The following is a 13,604-nucleotide window of genomic DNA, read 5'->3' on the forward strand; positions in this document are numbered from 1 at the left end:
AAAGTAAACCATCACATGACATCACTTCTGAAGTTGGTTGTTGTTGGCCGATAAAATTTGTGTGCAGTCTAGAGCACATTTCAACCAACACAACAACTGGACAAAAGTCGGCCGATCGGTCGGCCAACAATCGGTGCGTGTGTACAAGGCTTAAGAATGATCACTCTTGTCTTATAAACAGCAATATAATTTCTAGCGTCCATTCTTTTCTCTTTGCCAGATGGTCTCAATCAGTACATATCTGGCTGAGAGCTGTACAGCGGGTGTCTGCTGAAAATTTGGACGCTTTTCAAGAAGCTGTTGTATCATCATACAGTGCGCCTCCAATTTCTGGAAAGAATCACCCTGCAGAGATAAACGGGAGGTTGGCCATGTCATGGCCGTCTACCTGAGGCCGTGAGAATATTATTTTGGATTTCTGCCACGGAAGATGATCAAAGACCGAAGGGTGACGACATGTTGGGTTATTGGTAGAGAACCAACATTTTGCATCATTTTAGGCACGCGTGAAATATTCACATGGATTCCACAGAAATTCTGTGCCAGGGCCTCCTGAAAGAACAGACATCTGTGATTGTATCATAATAAGGGATAGCTAGCCTTTTAATACAGTTTTAGGTTGAATCAACAGCCCAGAATAGCTCAGAAATTTCTTGGTGTTATAGTTGCCAGGAGCTTGGTTTAAACTGACCTGTGATGTAGCTACTGGGGTTAGAGAACCCTCCTTCTCCCAGCCTATGTTCTCTCCAGCTGTGGCATCCTCTCCCCCACTTTAGTGTCCCCTAGCAGAGAAATTCCACAAAGTCACAGCAGTTTACAGTTTACTGAGATTAGAGTACCTCCACTTCCACCGGCATGTCTTCTCCTGTGGGTCCTCTCCAGCTGTGCATCTCCATACTTAGTGCCCCACTGTAAATGTATAAATCCACAGCACGCTATGGGGGAATTGGTGGATTCTATCCTGCAGGGGGTATGTAGGAAAGTTTTTTTGCCACCCAAGACTTGCTCTGTATCTTCATTCAGCTCTGCAGAGCAGGATCCAGAATCATCTGCTTTGTGCTGACTGCATTAACTGTTACAATACAGTAGGGATGAAAGGGGTTGCTGTGTTCTTGTTGGGCTGTAGCCCAGGTTCTACACCACCAAAATGGTAAGATCTATGAACATAAAGATTACCATATTTGGTTAATTTTGCAAGAGATGCATTAGACTGCAAAGATAAGATTACCTTCAGATCCTGTTTTGGGGCCCCTACCTGCGCTTCTGTCTACTCCTGCCTTCAGAGTGCCCTTATAGCAAGCCGCAAAATATAGTATAGTGTCCCTATAGCAAGCCGCAAAGTATAGTATAGAGTGTCCCTAGAGCAAGCCGCAAAGTATAGTATAGGGTGCCCCTATATCAAGCCGCAAAATATAATATAGAGTGTCCCTATAGCAAGTCGCAAAGTATAGTATAGAGTGTCCCTAGAGCAAGCCGCAAAGTATAGTATAGAGTGTCCCTATAGCAAGTCGCAAAGTATAGTATAGAGTGTCCCTAGAGCAAGTTGCAAAGTATAGTATAGAGTGTCCCTATAGCAAGTCGCAAAGTATAGTATAGAGTGTCCCTAGAGCAAGTCGCAAAGTATAGTATAGAGTGTCCCTAGAGCAAGCCGCAAAGTATAGTATAGAGTGTCCCTAGAGCAAGCCGCAAAGTATAGTATAGAGTGTCCCTAGAGCAAGCCGCAAAGTATAGTATAGAGTGTCCCTAGAGCAAGCCGCAAAGTATAGTATAGAATGTCCCTAGAGCAAGCCGCAAAGTATAGTATAGAGTGTCCCTAGAGCAAGCCGCAAAGTATAGTATAGAGTGTCCCTAGAGCAAGCCGCAAAGTATAGTATAGAGTGTCCCTAGAGCAAGCCGTAAAGTATAGTATAGAGTGTCCCTATAGCAAGCCGCAAAGTATAGTATAGGGTGCCCCTAGAGCAAGCGGCAAAGTATAGTATAGGGTGCCCCTAGAGCAAGCCGCAAAGCATAGTATAGGGTGCCCCTATAGCAAGCCGCAAAGTATAGTATAGGGTGCTCCTATAGCAAGGTAACAAAAAAAACTTCTGCCTTTAGAATTCCTCACTTCCTTCTCCTGCCCAGGACTACATGTCCCACAAGGCATTGCGCCTAAGCCATTGTATGAATGGGTGTACTGAGCTGTATGTGTGCTGCACTGTGAATACTGACATGTATGAATGGTGTACTGAGCTGTATGTGTGCTGCACTGTGAATACTGACATGTATGAACGGTGTACGGAGCTGTATGTGTGCTGCACTGTGAATACTGACATGTATGAATGGTGTACGGAGCTGTATGTGTGCTGCACTGTGAATACTGACATGTATGAACGGTGTACGGAGCCGTATGTGTGTGCTGCACTCTATTTTCTAATATGTAAACAAATAATGCATTCTGTATGCAGGCCAACCAATCGGCTGACCAACTAATCGATTATGAAAATAGTTGACAACTATTTTCATAATCGATTATAATCGATTAGCTCTTTCAGCCCTAATTCTTTGCAAAGGGAAGCTTTACCTCATTTATGAATTTCAGAAGCAACCGCACTTCTAGTCTGTTTTCTTTTAGTAAACCCCAGTGTTTAGTTATTCCAGATTGCTACAGGCAGAGAAATATGAATTGTCTTGTAAGGCTATATTGATGTGAAGGCACCCTAGTATCAAAGCACCGTGTTGGCAGAAACTGCTGGTGATAGGTTTTATTCATTCAAATTACTGTTCGAAGAAAAACTCACATGGTTTTACATGTATTTTCTTCACATAATATGATTTGTCATTAAAAAAAATAAATAAATAATGGTCAGATAATAGAATATAATGTGCAAATGTATTTTTTAAGCAAGCAAGTGGAGCTTTTGTCTCATTTTCCTGCATCTATCTATCTGTTGTAAAAAGCCTGTTTATAAGGTTCAGTAGCTGAAGCTGCAGCTACATCTGCTACTGCTGCACTGTTTCTTTGGATCTCTGGGATAACCTGATATTGACTGAATAGAAGAGCCATGTGTATTCTAACTTGAATCTTAGTGTAAGAACCTGCAACCTCTGCTGTGCCTGGCGGTTTCTCTTCTTGCTGAGACACCAGAGATGCTGGACAGCTCCTTGGACAATTCCTTGGATAATCTTGCCTTGAGCCTTGAACTCTTTGCTCATCCAATGAACTTCAATGATTTAAGCCATGCCTTTGTACTTCCTGTTTGCCATATTATTGTGCTCTCTCTTGAGTCATTATCTCGCTCTTGTCACTCCTGCTGCCGCCCTGTATCTTCGCTGTCATTCATTACTGAACTTTAGCTTGTTCCTCGACTACACTTCTGTTTGTTCCCAACCTGCAACCACTTGTTACCAACCTTTGGCTTGTTTACTGACTATGCTTCTGCCTAATCTGTACCTGCTATATCTGCTACTGGAACCTGGCTTGCTCACCTCCTTATGGAGCGATCCCAAGGACCGCGACCTGGTATTCACACGCAGCAAACCCTATCTCCACCATCAGGAGCTCTGGTGAACACCAGTTAGTGCTTGAACCCCACACCTCGGGAGAGCCTGCGTCATCTACCAGGGTGACCTGCTTGTGTACTTACCTAGCTGGTTGGTGGCAGCCTCTCTACTGCTGTTGCTCCTGCTCTTCGACCGCAACCGCTGACCATTAGGGGTTGATTTACTAAAACTAGAAAGTGCTAAATCTGGTGCAGCTGTGCATGGTAGCCAATCAGATTCAAACTTCAGCTTGTTCAATTAGGCTTTGACAATAAAACCTGGAAGCTGATTGGTTTCTATGCAGAGCCGCACTAGATTTTGTACTCCCCCCAGTTTTAGTAAATCAACCCCTTAGTTTCCTTTGTGTAGTTCTTCCAGATCTGTATAATAAAACCATTGTAAAAGACCAGTTACTGCTGTTCTTTCTCCTTGTGTATGGTGACTGGTCATGTCTCCGCCCCCCTGTAGTTTTCTGCAGGCAGCCTGTAGTGGGTGGGGCATGCTGGGTCCCTCCCACAGCTCTGCACAGGCTATGTTCAGCACAGCTATGATGTCACTGACACTTTTACAAGGTCAGATCTGGGTTTGCCAAGACATTTGGAGCACACAAAAGGGGAGTATTCACTAAAATTGGAGAGTGCAAAATGAGGTGCACTTCTGCTTAGAAACCAATCATATTCCAGGTTTTATTGCTGCAGTTTAATTAAGGAAGCTGAAGTTAGAAGCTGATTGGTTTCTCTGCAGAACTGCAGATTTTTCCTAGAGTTCAGCTTTAAGTATGTAAACTTTTTATATACAATAAAAATGTAGATTGTTGCCAACATATCAGAATGTTGACTAAATATAATGCTGTGTTATGTTCTTCTTCAAGGCCCCTGTTTTGTGGAACCTCAGACGTGGATCAGCTAGAAAAAATATTTGAGTAAGTCAATACAATTATCTGTTTACCAAAAACATTCAAATCTGATAAGTTTGTACATACTGAGTACACGTTTTTATTTGCACTGTATGAAATAAACCCACGAGTGGCACCACGCTGTACGGTATGTGGAGCTCTATCTCCCTCTAGTGTACACTCCTTAGAACACATTACAAAGAGAGATGAGACGCATCATCCAGAGTAATAATGTATATCTATTTATTGTAATAAGGAGGGAAGCCTGTAAATCAGGGGTGTCCAAACTTTTCACCTTCCTGGGCCACATTGGAAGAAGAGGAATTGTCTTGGGCCGCACATAAAATACACCAATAATAGGGATAGCTGCTGATCAGAATAAGTCTGGAAGATCACAAGCTAACGATCACTGATATATATAATGTACCCATCTGACTAATAAAACTTCATTTATTTTTTTTTTGCAATATTTTTAATTATAAAAAAAAAAGAGGGCAACATATAACTAGTGCAATATGTGACATTGTTTTTGATAAACGCATCAATACCTGGTTGGATAGATGTAGTAGCAATTCTCAATGAATTCCCAAGGAACTCATCAGATATTTTGGTTCTAATTTTGCACTTCACCCCTGCTGGAAAACATTAAAGTGATATTAAAGGCAGATTTTTTTTTTTTTTTAAATAACAAACATGCCATACTTACCTGCTCTGTGCAGTGGTTTTGCACAGAGCAGCCCCAATCCTCCCCTTCTTGGGTTCGCCGCCAGCACCTCTGGCCCCTTCCTCTTGCCGAGTGCCTCCATAGCAAGCAGCTTGCTATGGGGGCACTTGTGCAGGTTTGCTCCTCTCTGTGTCCATTCACACATGGAGCACAGCTCAGATCCGCCCGCTCTCTCCTCATTGGCTCACTGGCCTTGATAAACTGTAATGGTAGCATATGGCTCCTGCTGGTGTCTCAGCCAATGAGAAGGAAGAGACCCCGGGAGAGCCCCTGCTCTTCTGCACATCACTGGATTGAGATGGGGCTCAGGTAAATATTAGGGGGGGGGGGGGGGGCTGCTGCACACAGAAGGTAAAAACCTTGAGCCCTTGCAAGCACTTTAACAACAGTGGTAAGTTCTAATGTCAGACTGGTTATGCAAGACTCAGCTGGCTAATAGTGAGCTACAAAGATGGCCTATCCCTTGGAAGACATATACTATATGTCTGAGGGCTGAGGTCTGAGGGCTCCTGATTATTACACCTACAGTGCGTTCGGAAAGTATTTACAGTGCTTCACTTTTTCCACAACTTGTTATGTTACAGCCTTATTCCAAAATTGATTAAATTCATTATTTTCCTAAAAATTCTACAAACAATATCCCATAATGACAATGTGAAAGAAGTTTGTTTGAAATCTTTGCAAATTTATTAAAAATAAAAAACATCCCATGTTGAAGTACTTTGTTGAAGCATCTTTGGCACCAATTACAGCCTCAAGTCTTTTTGAGTATGATGCTACAAGCTTGGCAAACCTATTTTTGGGCAGTTTCTCCCATTCTTTTTTGCAGGACCTCTATAGCTCCATCAGGTTGGATAGAGAGCCTTAGTACACAGCCAATTTCAGATCTCTCCAGAGATGTTCAATCGGGTTCAAATCTGGCCGCTGGCTGGGCCACTCAAGGACATTCACAGAGTTGTCCTGTAGCCACTCCGTTGTTATCTTGACTGTGTGCTTAGGGCTGTTGTCCTGTTGGAAGTTGGGCCTTCGCCCCAGTCTGAGGTCCAGAGTTATCTAGAGCAGGATTTCATCAAGGATGTCTCTGTACATTGCTGAATTCATTTTTTCCTTGATCCTGGCTTGTCTCCCAGTTCAAGCCACTTAAAAACATCCCCAAAGCATGATGCTGCCACCACCATGCATCACTGTAGGGATGGTATAGACCAGGTGCTTATGGCACTTTTCCACTGCAAGTACCAACTCGGCTCCACTCGGCCCTGCTTGGCTCGGTTTGGTTTTCCACTGCAAGGTACCGCATGGTACGGTGTTGGAACGGTTCGGTACAGTTTGCTTTTCCACTAAAGTAGTAAGTGGGTGCGATAACAACGATTCTCTGACCAATCAGTGGCTAGTAGTGACAAACAGTCAAGGCTGCATGCAAAGGATTGTGGGATATGGTACCGGTACGGCCCTCTTGTAACCACAACCGAGGTGGTACTGTTTAAGCGAGCCGTACCGTTCGGTTCCATGTAGTGGAAAAGCGCCCCGTACCGTACCGGACCGAACCATTCCAACACCGTACCATGTGGTACCATGCAGTGGAAAAGTGCAAAACCGAGCCGAACCATTTGGTTCCATGCAGTGGAAAAGCGCCATTAGTGGTGCCTAGTTTCCTCCAGACATGATGCTTGCCATTCAGGCCAAACCACTCAATCCTTATTTCATCAGACCAGAGAATTTTGTTTCTCATGGTCAGAGTCCTTCAAGTGCCTTTTGGCAAACTCCAGGTGGGCTGTCATGTGCCGTTTACTGAGGAGTGGCTTCCATCTGGTCCCTCTACAATACAGGCCTGGTTGGTAGAGTGCTGCAGAGATGGTTGTTCTTCTGGAAGGTTCACCTCTCTTCACAGAGAAACATTGGAGCTCTGTTAGAGTTACCATCGGGTTCTTGGTCACCTCCCTGACTAAGGCCCTTCTCCCCTGATCACTCAGTTTCGCCAGGCGGCCCACTGTAGGAATAGTCCTGGTGGTACTAAACTTCTTCCATTCATGGATGATGGAGGCCACTGTGCTCTTTGGGACCTTCAATGCTGCAGACATTTTTATGTACCCTTCCCCAGATCTGTGCCTTGATACAATCCTATCTAGGCGGTCTACAGACAATTACTTGGACTTCGTGGCTTGGTTTGTGCTCTGACATGCACTGTTAAATGTGGGACCTTATTTAGATAGGTGTGTGCCTTTCCAAACCATGTCCAATCAACTGAATTTACCACAGGTGGACTCCAAGTTTTAGGAACATCTCAAGGATGATCAGTGGGAACAGGATGCACCTGAGCTCAATTTTGAATGTCATGGCAAAGTCTATGAATACTTATGTACATGTGATTTTTTTGGTTTTAATTTTTAATAAATTTGTGAAGATTTCAAACTTCTTTCATGTTTGTAGAATTATGAGGAAAATAATGAATTTAATCCATTTTGGAATAAGGCTGTAACATAACAAAATTTGGAAAAAGTGAAGCGCTGTGAATACTTTCCGAATGCACTTTATATGAGCTTATTTGACATTTAGTTCCAAAACTATATAATTGGTCCTCCCTCCTTGTGGCTATAACAGTCTCCACCCTTCTCATAAGATTTTGGTGTTTGTGCAAATTTGTGCCCCATCTGTGAGGTCATTTACTGATATTGGATGAAAAGACCTTGCTCACATTTGGCATTTCACTTAATAGGTGTTAGGTTGAGGTCAGGCTTCTGTGCAGGCCAAAAATACCAAAAATAGTTGCGCTAAAATTGCAATGAAAAATTGTGTATAGTGACAAACACAACACATGTAAAAAAAGGTGATATATAAACAGCAATGATAAACCACTTGTGACAGTCCAAAGATAGAAAAGTATAGACACAGTATGATACTGTGTACTAGTATAAAGGTGAAAGTTTATAGCATAACCAGTGACACTCCAAAAAGATGATTCTTCCGTATGGAGACACAGTGTGAGACTATGGATTATCGGATAACCACCACCAATTAAGAGATATCCACCACCGGTAAAAATAACTGCTTACCAGAGTCATTTGACAACAAGGGTCAAAGACACTTGTACACTCCACCAGATTGTTGAATACAAGCAGGGGATCACAGCCACTCACCCGTAATGGTCCCTCCGAGCTCACAGGGCAATAGGATGTACATACCCATAAAAGATGGGAAATGCACCATAGTGTAAAACTGTCATTTATTGAAAAGGATCATAACATATTGCACTTACATGTGAATGGACGTTAAAAGGATTTAAATCGTAAGTAAAGCCGGCCGGCTGCAGCTTGACACCTGTCCTTCAGAGATTGTAAGAGCGTGGTGACGTCAGCACGTCACTAACCCAGCATGTTTTGTCACAGATGACGTCCTGGGGCACGGGTGGCGTGCTGACTCACCGCATTAAATACTAGAGCGGCCACAAAACCAAGCCTCGGTTTGAATCACAAGTGGTTATGTGACTAATTGGCCATTTTGGAAAGGGGAATCTGACTCAACTAGATATTAACCTTGCCAGTAATGGAAAAAAAAGGCAAAATTAACTCTTAAATAGAAAGCACTGATAAAATTTGTAATGCAAATGGAATACAATGTCTCCCAGGTAAAATAAAACGTCATATGGAGACATTCTAAGGGAAGTTAATAAAAATTTAAAACAAATAAATTATATTAATATTGAAGTGAACCTATAAGAACAAACCAGTCCACTACAAATGTAGCAAAAAATACAGATATATGAATAAAAACTAAATCAAATCTTATATTGATCTACCATAGGGAAATCGAACATTATAATATTTATAACCATGCCAACTTGGGAATCAAACCAAGTTCACAATAGTAGGGTATTGAATATTAATTAATCAACAGGAGTATAACAATAAATGGATGAAAATTTAAGAGTTGTCAATGAAGGCGTTGACATCAACATCCACATTTAACCCATAGGGTACATAGGTCTTAAGCCTATGTATCAAGGCCATTTCCAATTTGGAAATGCCCCCCACCAGGGAACCCCCACACCAGTGTGGAATGAATTTACGCAGAAGCGAGCGCATACAGAAGCCCCGCCCACATATGGTTCAAACCACACATGTGAGGTATCTCCCCGACCATTAGAGTGAGAGCAATAATGTGAGCCCTAGACCCCCTCTGTAACTCTAAACTGGTAACCTGTAGAATTTTTTAAAGTGTCGCCTATGGGATTTTAAAGTACCAAAGTTTGTCGCCATTCCGCGAGTTTTGAAACATGACATGTTGGGTATCTATTTACTCGACGTAACATTCATTATCTTTCACATTATTGAAAAAAATTGGGCTAACTTTACTGTTTTCTTATTTTTTAATTTAAAAAAGTGAAATTTTTCCAAAAAAAAATTGCGTTTGGAAGACCGCTGCGCAAATACGGTGTGATAAAAAATATTGCAACGATCTCCATTTTATTCTCTAGGGTCTCTGCTAAAAAAAATATATATATATAATGTTTGGGGGTTCTAAGTAGTTTTCTACCAAAAAAACCTGATTTTAGCTTGTAAACGCCAAGTGTAAAAAATAGTTCTGGTCTTAAAGTGGTTAATGCAGACTTCTGGGAAAATCAGTGAGCCAATCACACAATGTAGGAAATTACATTTCTGGGGGGCGTTCTGTACACCATCTGTGTACAGAATGCCTCTAGGTGGCGATATTGCATTTTACAGAAAATTACAGCGGCTGCAGATTGAAAAGGAAAGAAAATTTTTAATGACATTTAATTACAATATGACGTGTGTCGCAATTGTATGCGCTTTATTGTTTTTTTAATTTGCTATTTTTTCCCCCACAATGTGGAGTTACCCTTTAAATCTCACTGTATATGGAAGAAAGGTATCAGTGGCTAACATAGGTAAGCCATAATAGGTTCACATGTAGTCACATTGTGTCGTCTTCTCCTTCCAGTGTCATTGGTCTCCCGGATGAAGAGGAGTGGCCTAGTGAAGTTGCCATCCCACAAACCGCCTTCCATTTCCGTCATCGGAAGCCCTTAGAAGACGTTGTTCCGGACATTGATGAACTTGGCAAAGATTTACTTATTGTAAGTTTACAAGCTTATTCAAAATTTGTCTATAAGAAAGCATTTCATCCTAAATTGAAACTTTATTTTTAGGACTCATTCACATGGACGCTCTAACCCGTCTATGGCTACACAGTGGCTACACGGACACAGACGCTCATCCTAATTTCCCTGGGTCACCAGCACCTGATCACAGGATTAGGGTTTACCAGTAAAATGTAAAGATTGCAAGTCTGCATTATTTAGTTCCATTTCAGTGCAACCCTACAATTTACACCCATGTGCTTTTTGGTGCATTTGGCAATTTGCAGAAATGCACTTCAGTCCATTTAACATGGTTTCCTATGGTACACGTTCACATCTATGCGTTTTTTTCCACTGGTGCATTTGTAGAAAGGGTTGGGGATTTTTTTTCTCACAGCAGATTGCGTTTTCAGTGTAATAGACTTCAATGGAGTCGCGCCAGAAATGTAAATGTTGCATTTTTGATGCGTTTTCTATTTTATTTTTCCTCTTTAAAAACACTGTATATATAGCTGGTTGCTAAGGAGTGGACTGAGATGTCGTTCGCTGCGTCCTCAACTACTTCAATACCAGGCACTTTCACCCCCCTCCTTTCCAGGCCAATTTTCAGCTTTTATCGCTGTCACATTTTGGTGGTATTTGATCACTACTGGGTTTTTTCTTTTTTGCTAAACAAATAAAAAAACACCCAAAATTTTGAAAAAAAAAAACGTTTTTCTTCGTTTATGTTATAAAATTTTGTAAATAAGTAAGTTTTCTCCTGCACTGACGAGCACTGATGAGGCTGCACTGACGAGTACTGATGAGGCTGCACTGACGAGCACTGATGGGTACTGATGAGGCGGCACTGATGATGAGGCACTAATATGCAGCACTGAAGGGCACCGATAGGTGGCACAGGTGTACAAAAATGATTGGCACTGATAGGTGGCTCTGATAGACACTCATGGGCAGCACTGATGGGCACCGATAGGTGGCACTGATGGGTACTGATGGGCGGCACTGATGGGCACTGATATATGGCACTATTAGGCAGCACTGATGAGGAGACAATGACAGGCATTACTAATGGACATTGATTGGCATCCATAATAGGCTCCTTGAGCACTGATTGGCATTCCTGGTGGCCACAGGTTGGCATCCCTAGTGGCATTGGTTGGCACCCCTGGTAGGCTCCAGTGGGCATTCCTGATGGGTCTGCACTGATAATCAATGCCCTGATTATCAGCGCAGACCCCCCCTGTCAGGAGAGCCGCCGATCGGCTCTCCTCTATTTGTGCCTTCTCAGTGCGAATTGAGGAAAGCTGATAAACGGCACTTCTTGGTTACGATGTGACCAGGTGTGATTGGTCACAGCTGATCACATGATAAAGAGCCTACATCATAGGCTCTTTACCGGGATCGGAGATCCAGTGTGTCAGAATGACTTACCGAACCACCGATCGGCTTATCCAGCTGGACATCATATGATGCCCAATCAGGATAACTTAACCACTTTGCGGCAGTCATTCTGCTATATGGCAGGCGGGAAGTGGTTAATATCCAATGAGTCATCTGCTATCAGTGGGGTTCCCCGCAGACAGCTGAATGTAGAAAAAAGAATTGCCAGCTAAAAAATTTGTGAAAAAAACAGCGTGGGATTCCCCCCAAAATTCATATTAGGCCCTTCGGGGCTGCTATGGATTTGGAGGGAAACCCCACGGCAAAATAAAAAAAATAGCGTTGGCAGTTGACACATCTTACGCAAACTTTGTGCTTAATCATAAAAGTTTGTGTGAAATGTGTCAATTAGCAACAGTTTCTTTTGTGTCCTGATTGTGTGATTTGTGTTTGAAGATTTCACAATAAACGGCACAAGAACTGGCCGTGCTAAAAAATAACATATGTACAGTACAAGGTCACCAAATTTTCTCCTTAACTAAGCCAGTATTGGCTATTTAGGTCTTATGCCCCCTTCCCATGTAACACATCTCCTTGGCAGCTAGGCTACACCCCTGAGGAGTTGCAGGCTTAAGTAGAGCTAAGTTAGGTAGAAAGGCAATTATAGACTTCATCTTCTCATAGATAAACTTACCTGTTTTTTTTTTTGTTTTATTTTTCAGAAATGTCTGACATTTGGCCCTGCAAATCGGGTGACCGCATTTAGCGCCCTGTCTCATCCTTACTTTGATGACTTACAGACACACAAAGACCATTCAGAACGTCACAGGCCCAATGGACAGAAGGCTGGAGAGAACAGTACAACTGAAACAAAGAATCCCTGAGCCAAGGAAGGTCAAAATATAGACTTGGCCAAGTGGCCATGAGGTTCTGAGTGTCACACAGCTTATCCTGTGCACCTGACCTGCAGCATCCCTTGTGTATCTGCAAACAAACCAATCAATGCAAGCTGTGTGCAGCTTATTTTTTATCATTTAAATTTTTTTTTTTTTTTTTTAGTCTGGGTTGTCTCCAGTTTAAAGCAAAGCTGCTGATCAATTTTGCTGCCTTTTTTTTTTTTATTTTTTATTTAACTTTAAGAACACCGGTAGAACACAGACTGATCCGGCATCCAACATAGGATGGACTCTTCTTACAGCTGCTGTCCGATAAACCTTCATTTTTTTTTTTTTTTTTATTTTTGGTTTAAATCTTCTCTGTCGTGCACTATTGTACTGCAGCTACCTTGAGGCCTTGGTGACGTCAATAGACCATAATGAATTTACAGACTTGATCTCATCAATGTTGGCTTAGCCAGCAAATTGGTTCTCCCACATGTGGAGACAAGTGTGGTGCATTTTAAAAATGGTTGCCTTGAATTATTTAATTAGTAATATCTTGCAATTTGGGTTTGGGACTTTGAAAAAGAACAGGCTTATCTAGTAAGGCAGTGCAGATTTCAAGTGCAAAATGCCAAAGCAACCAATCGTATTCTGACAGATTGTGGTCCGATTAATATAAAGGTGGCCATAGACTTGAAATGATGGCTGCCCGTTCCATCTAATCTTGATTAAGATCTTGAAGGTAAATAGTTGCTGGGCTGGCTTGACGCATATACCTTCTTTCTCCTTATTCCATTACCTAAATCCAAACTGGTTGGAGATCCGAGCACTCATCTTTTATGTCTAAGGCTGGACCTGAGGACACCCTCAGACAGTTGAACTTTTTGCAATGTCTTTGGGCAGTATATGGAAGACCAGTCACATCCTGGCTGATGTAGGAATTTTAATCTTAAGTCTTTATTTATTAGAATTGTGCAGGCTTACTTACATAAGGGTATTATTTGCATCCTTAGATTTACTAACTTTCGAGGGAATTAATTAAGAGAGTGTATGACACCCTTAAGAGTTCCATCATGCCTGTCATTGCGGGCGACAGATTCAGTACCTGTT

At 42.1% G+C, this 13,604-nt stretch overlaps 1 protein-coding gene across 1 annotated transcript in view; it reads left to right on the plus strand.

Annotated features, from left to right (window-relative positions):
- CDK6 (cyclin dependent kinase 6) overlaps positions 1–13,220 on the plus strand; it is a 323,198-nt gene extending 309,978 nt beyond the window's left edge. The window contains exons 6-8 of the mRNA XM_082257809.1: positions 4,391–4,441; positions 10,095–10,230; positions 12,336–13,220. Of these exons, the coding sequence (XP_082113935.1) occupies positions 4,391–4,441; positions 10,095–10,230; positions 12,336–12,497 (349 nt within the window). The 3' untranslated portion in view covers positions 12,498–13,220. The remainder of the gene's footprint in view (positions 1–4,390; positions 4,442–10,094; positions 10,231–12,335) is intronic.
- The last annotated feature ends 384 nt before the right edge of the window (positions 13,221–13,604 follow it).

The sequence above is a fragment of the Pelophylax lessonae genome (genome assembly GCF_965119305.1).
Source record: "Pelophylax lessonae genome assembly, chromosome: 5".
In the NCBI taxonomy this organism is placed as follows: domain Eukaryota; kingdom Metazoa; phylum Chordata; class Amphibia; order Anura; family Ranidae; genus Pelophylax; species Pelophylax lessonae.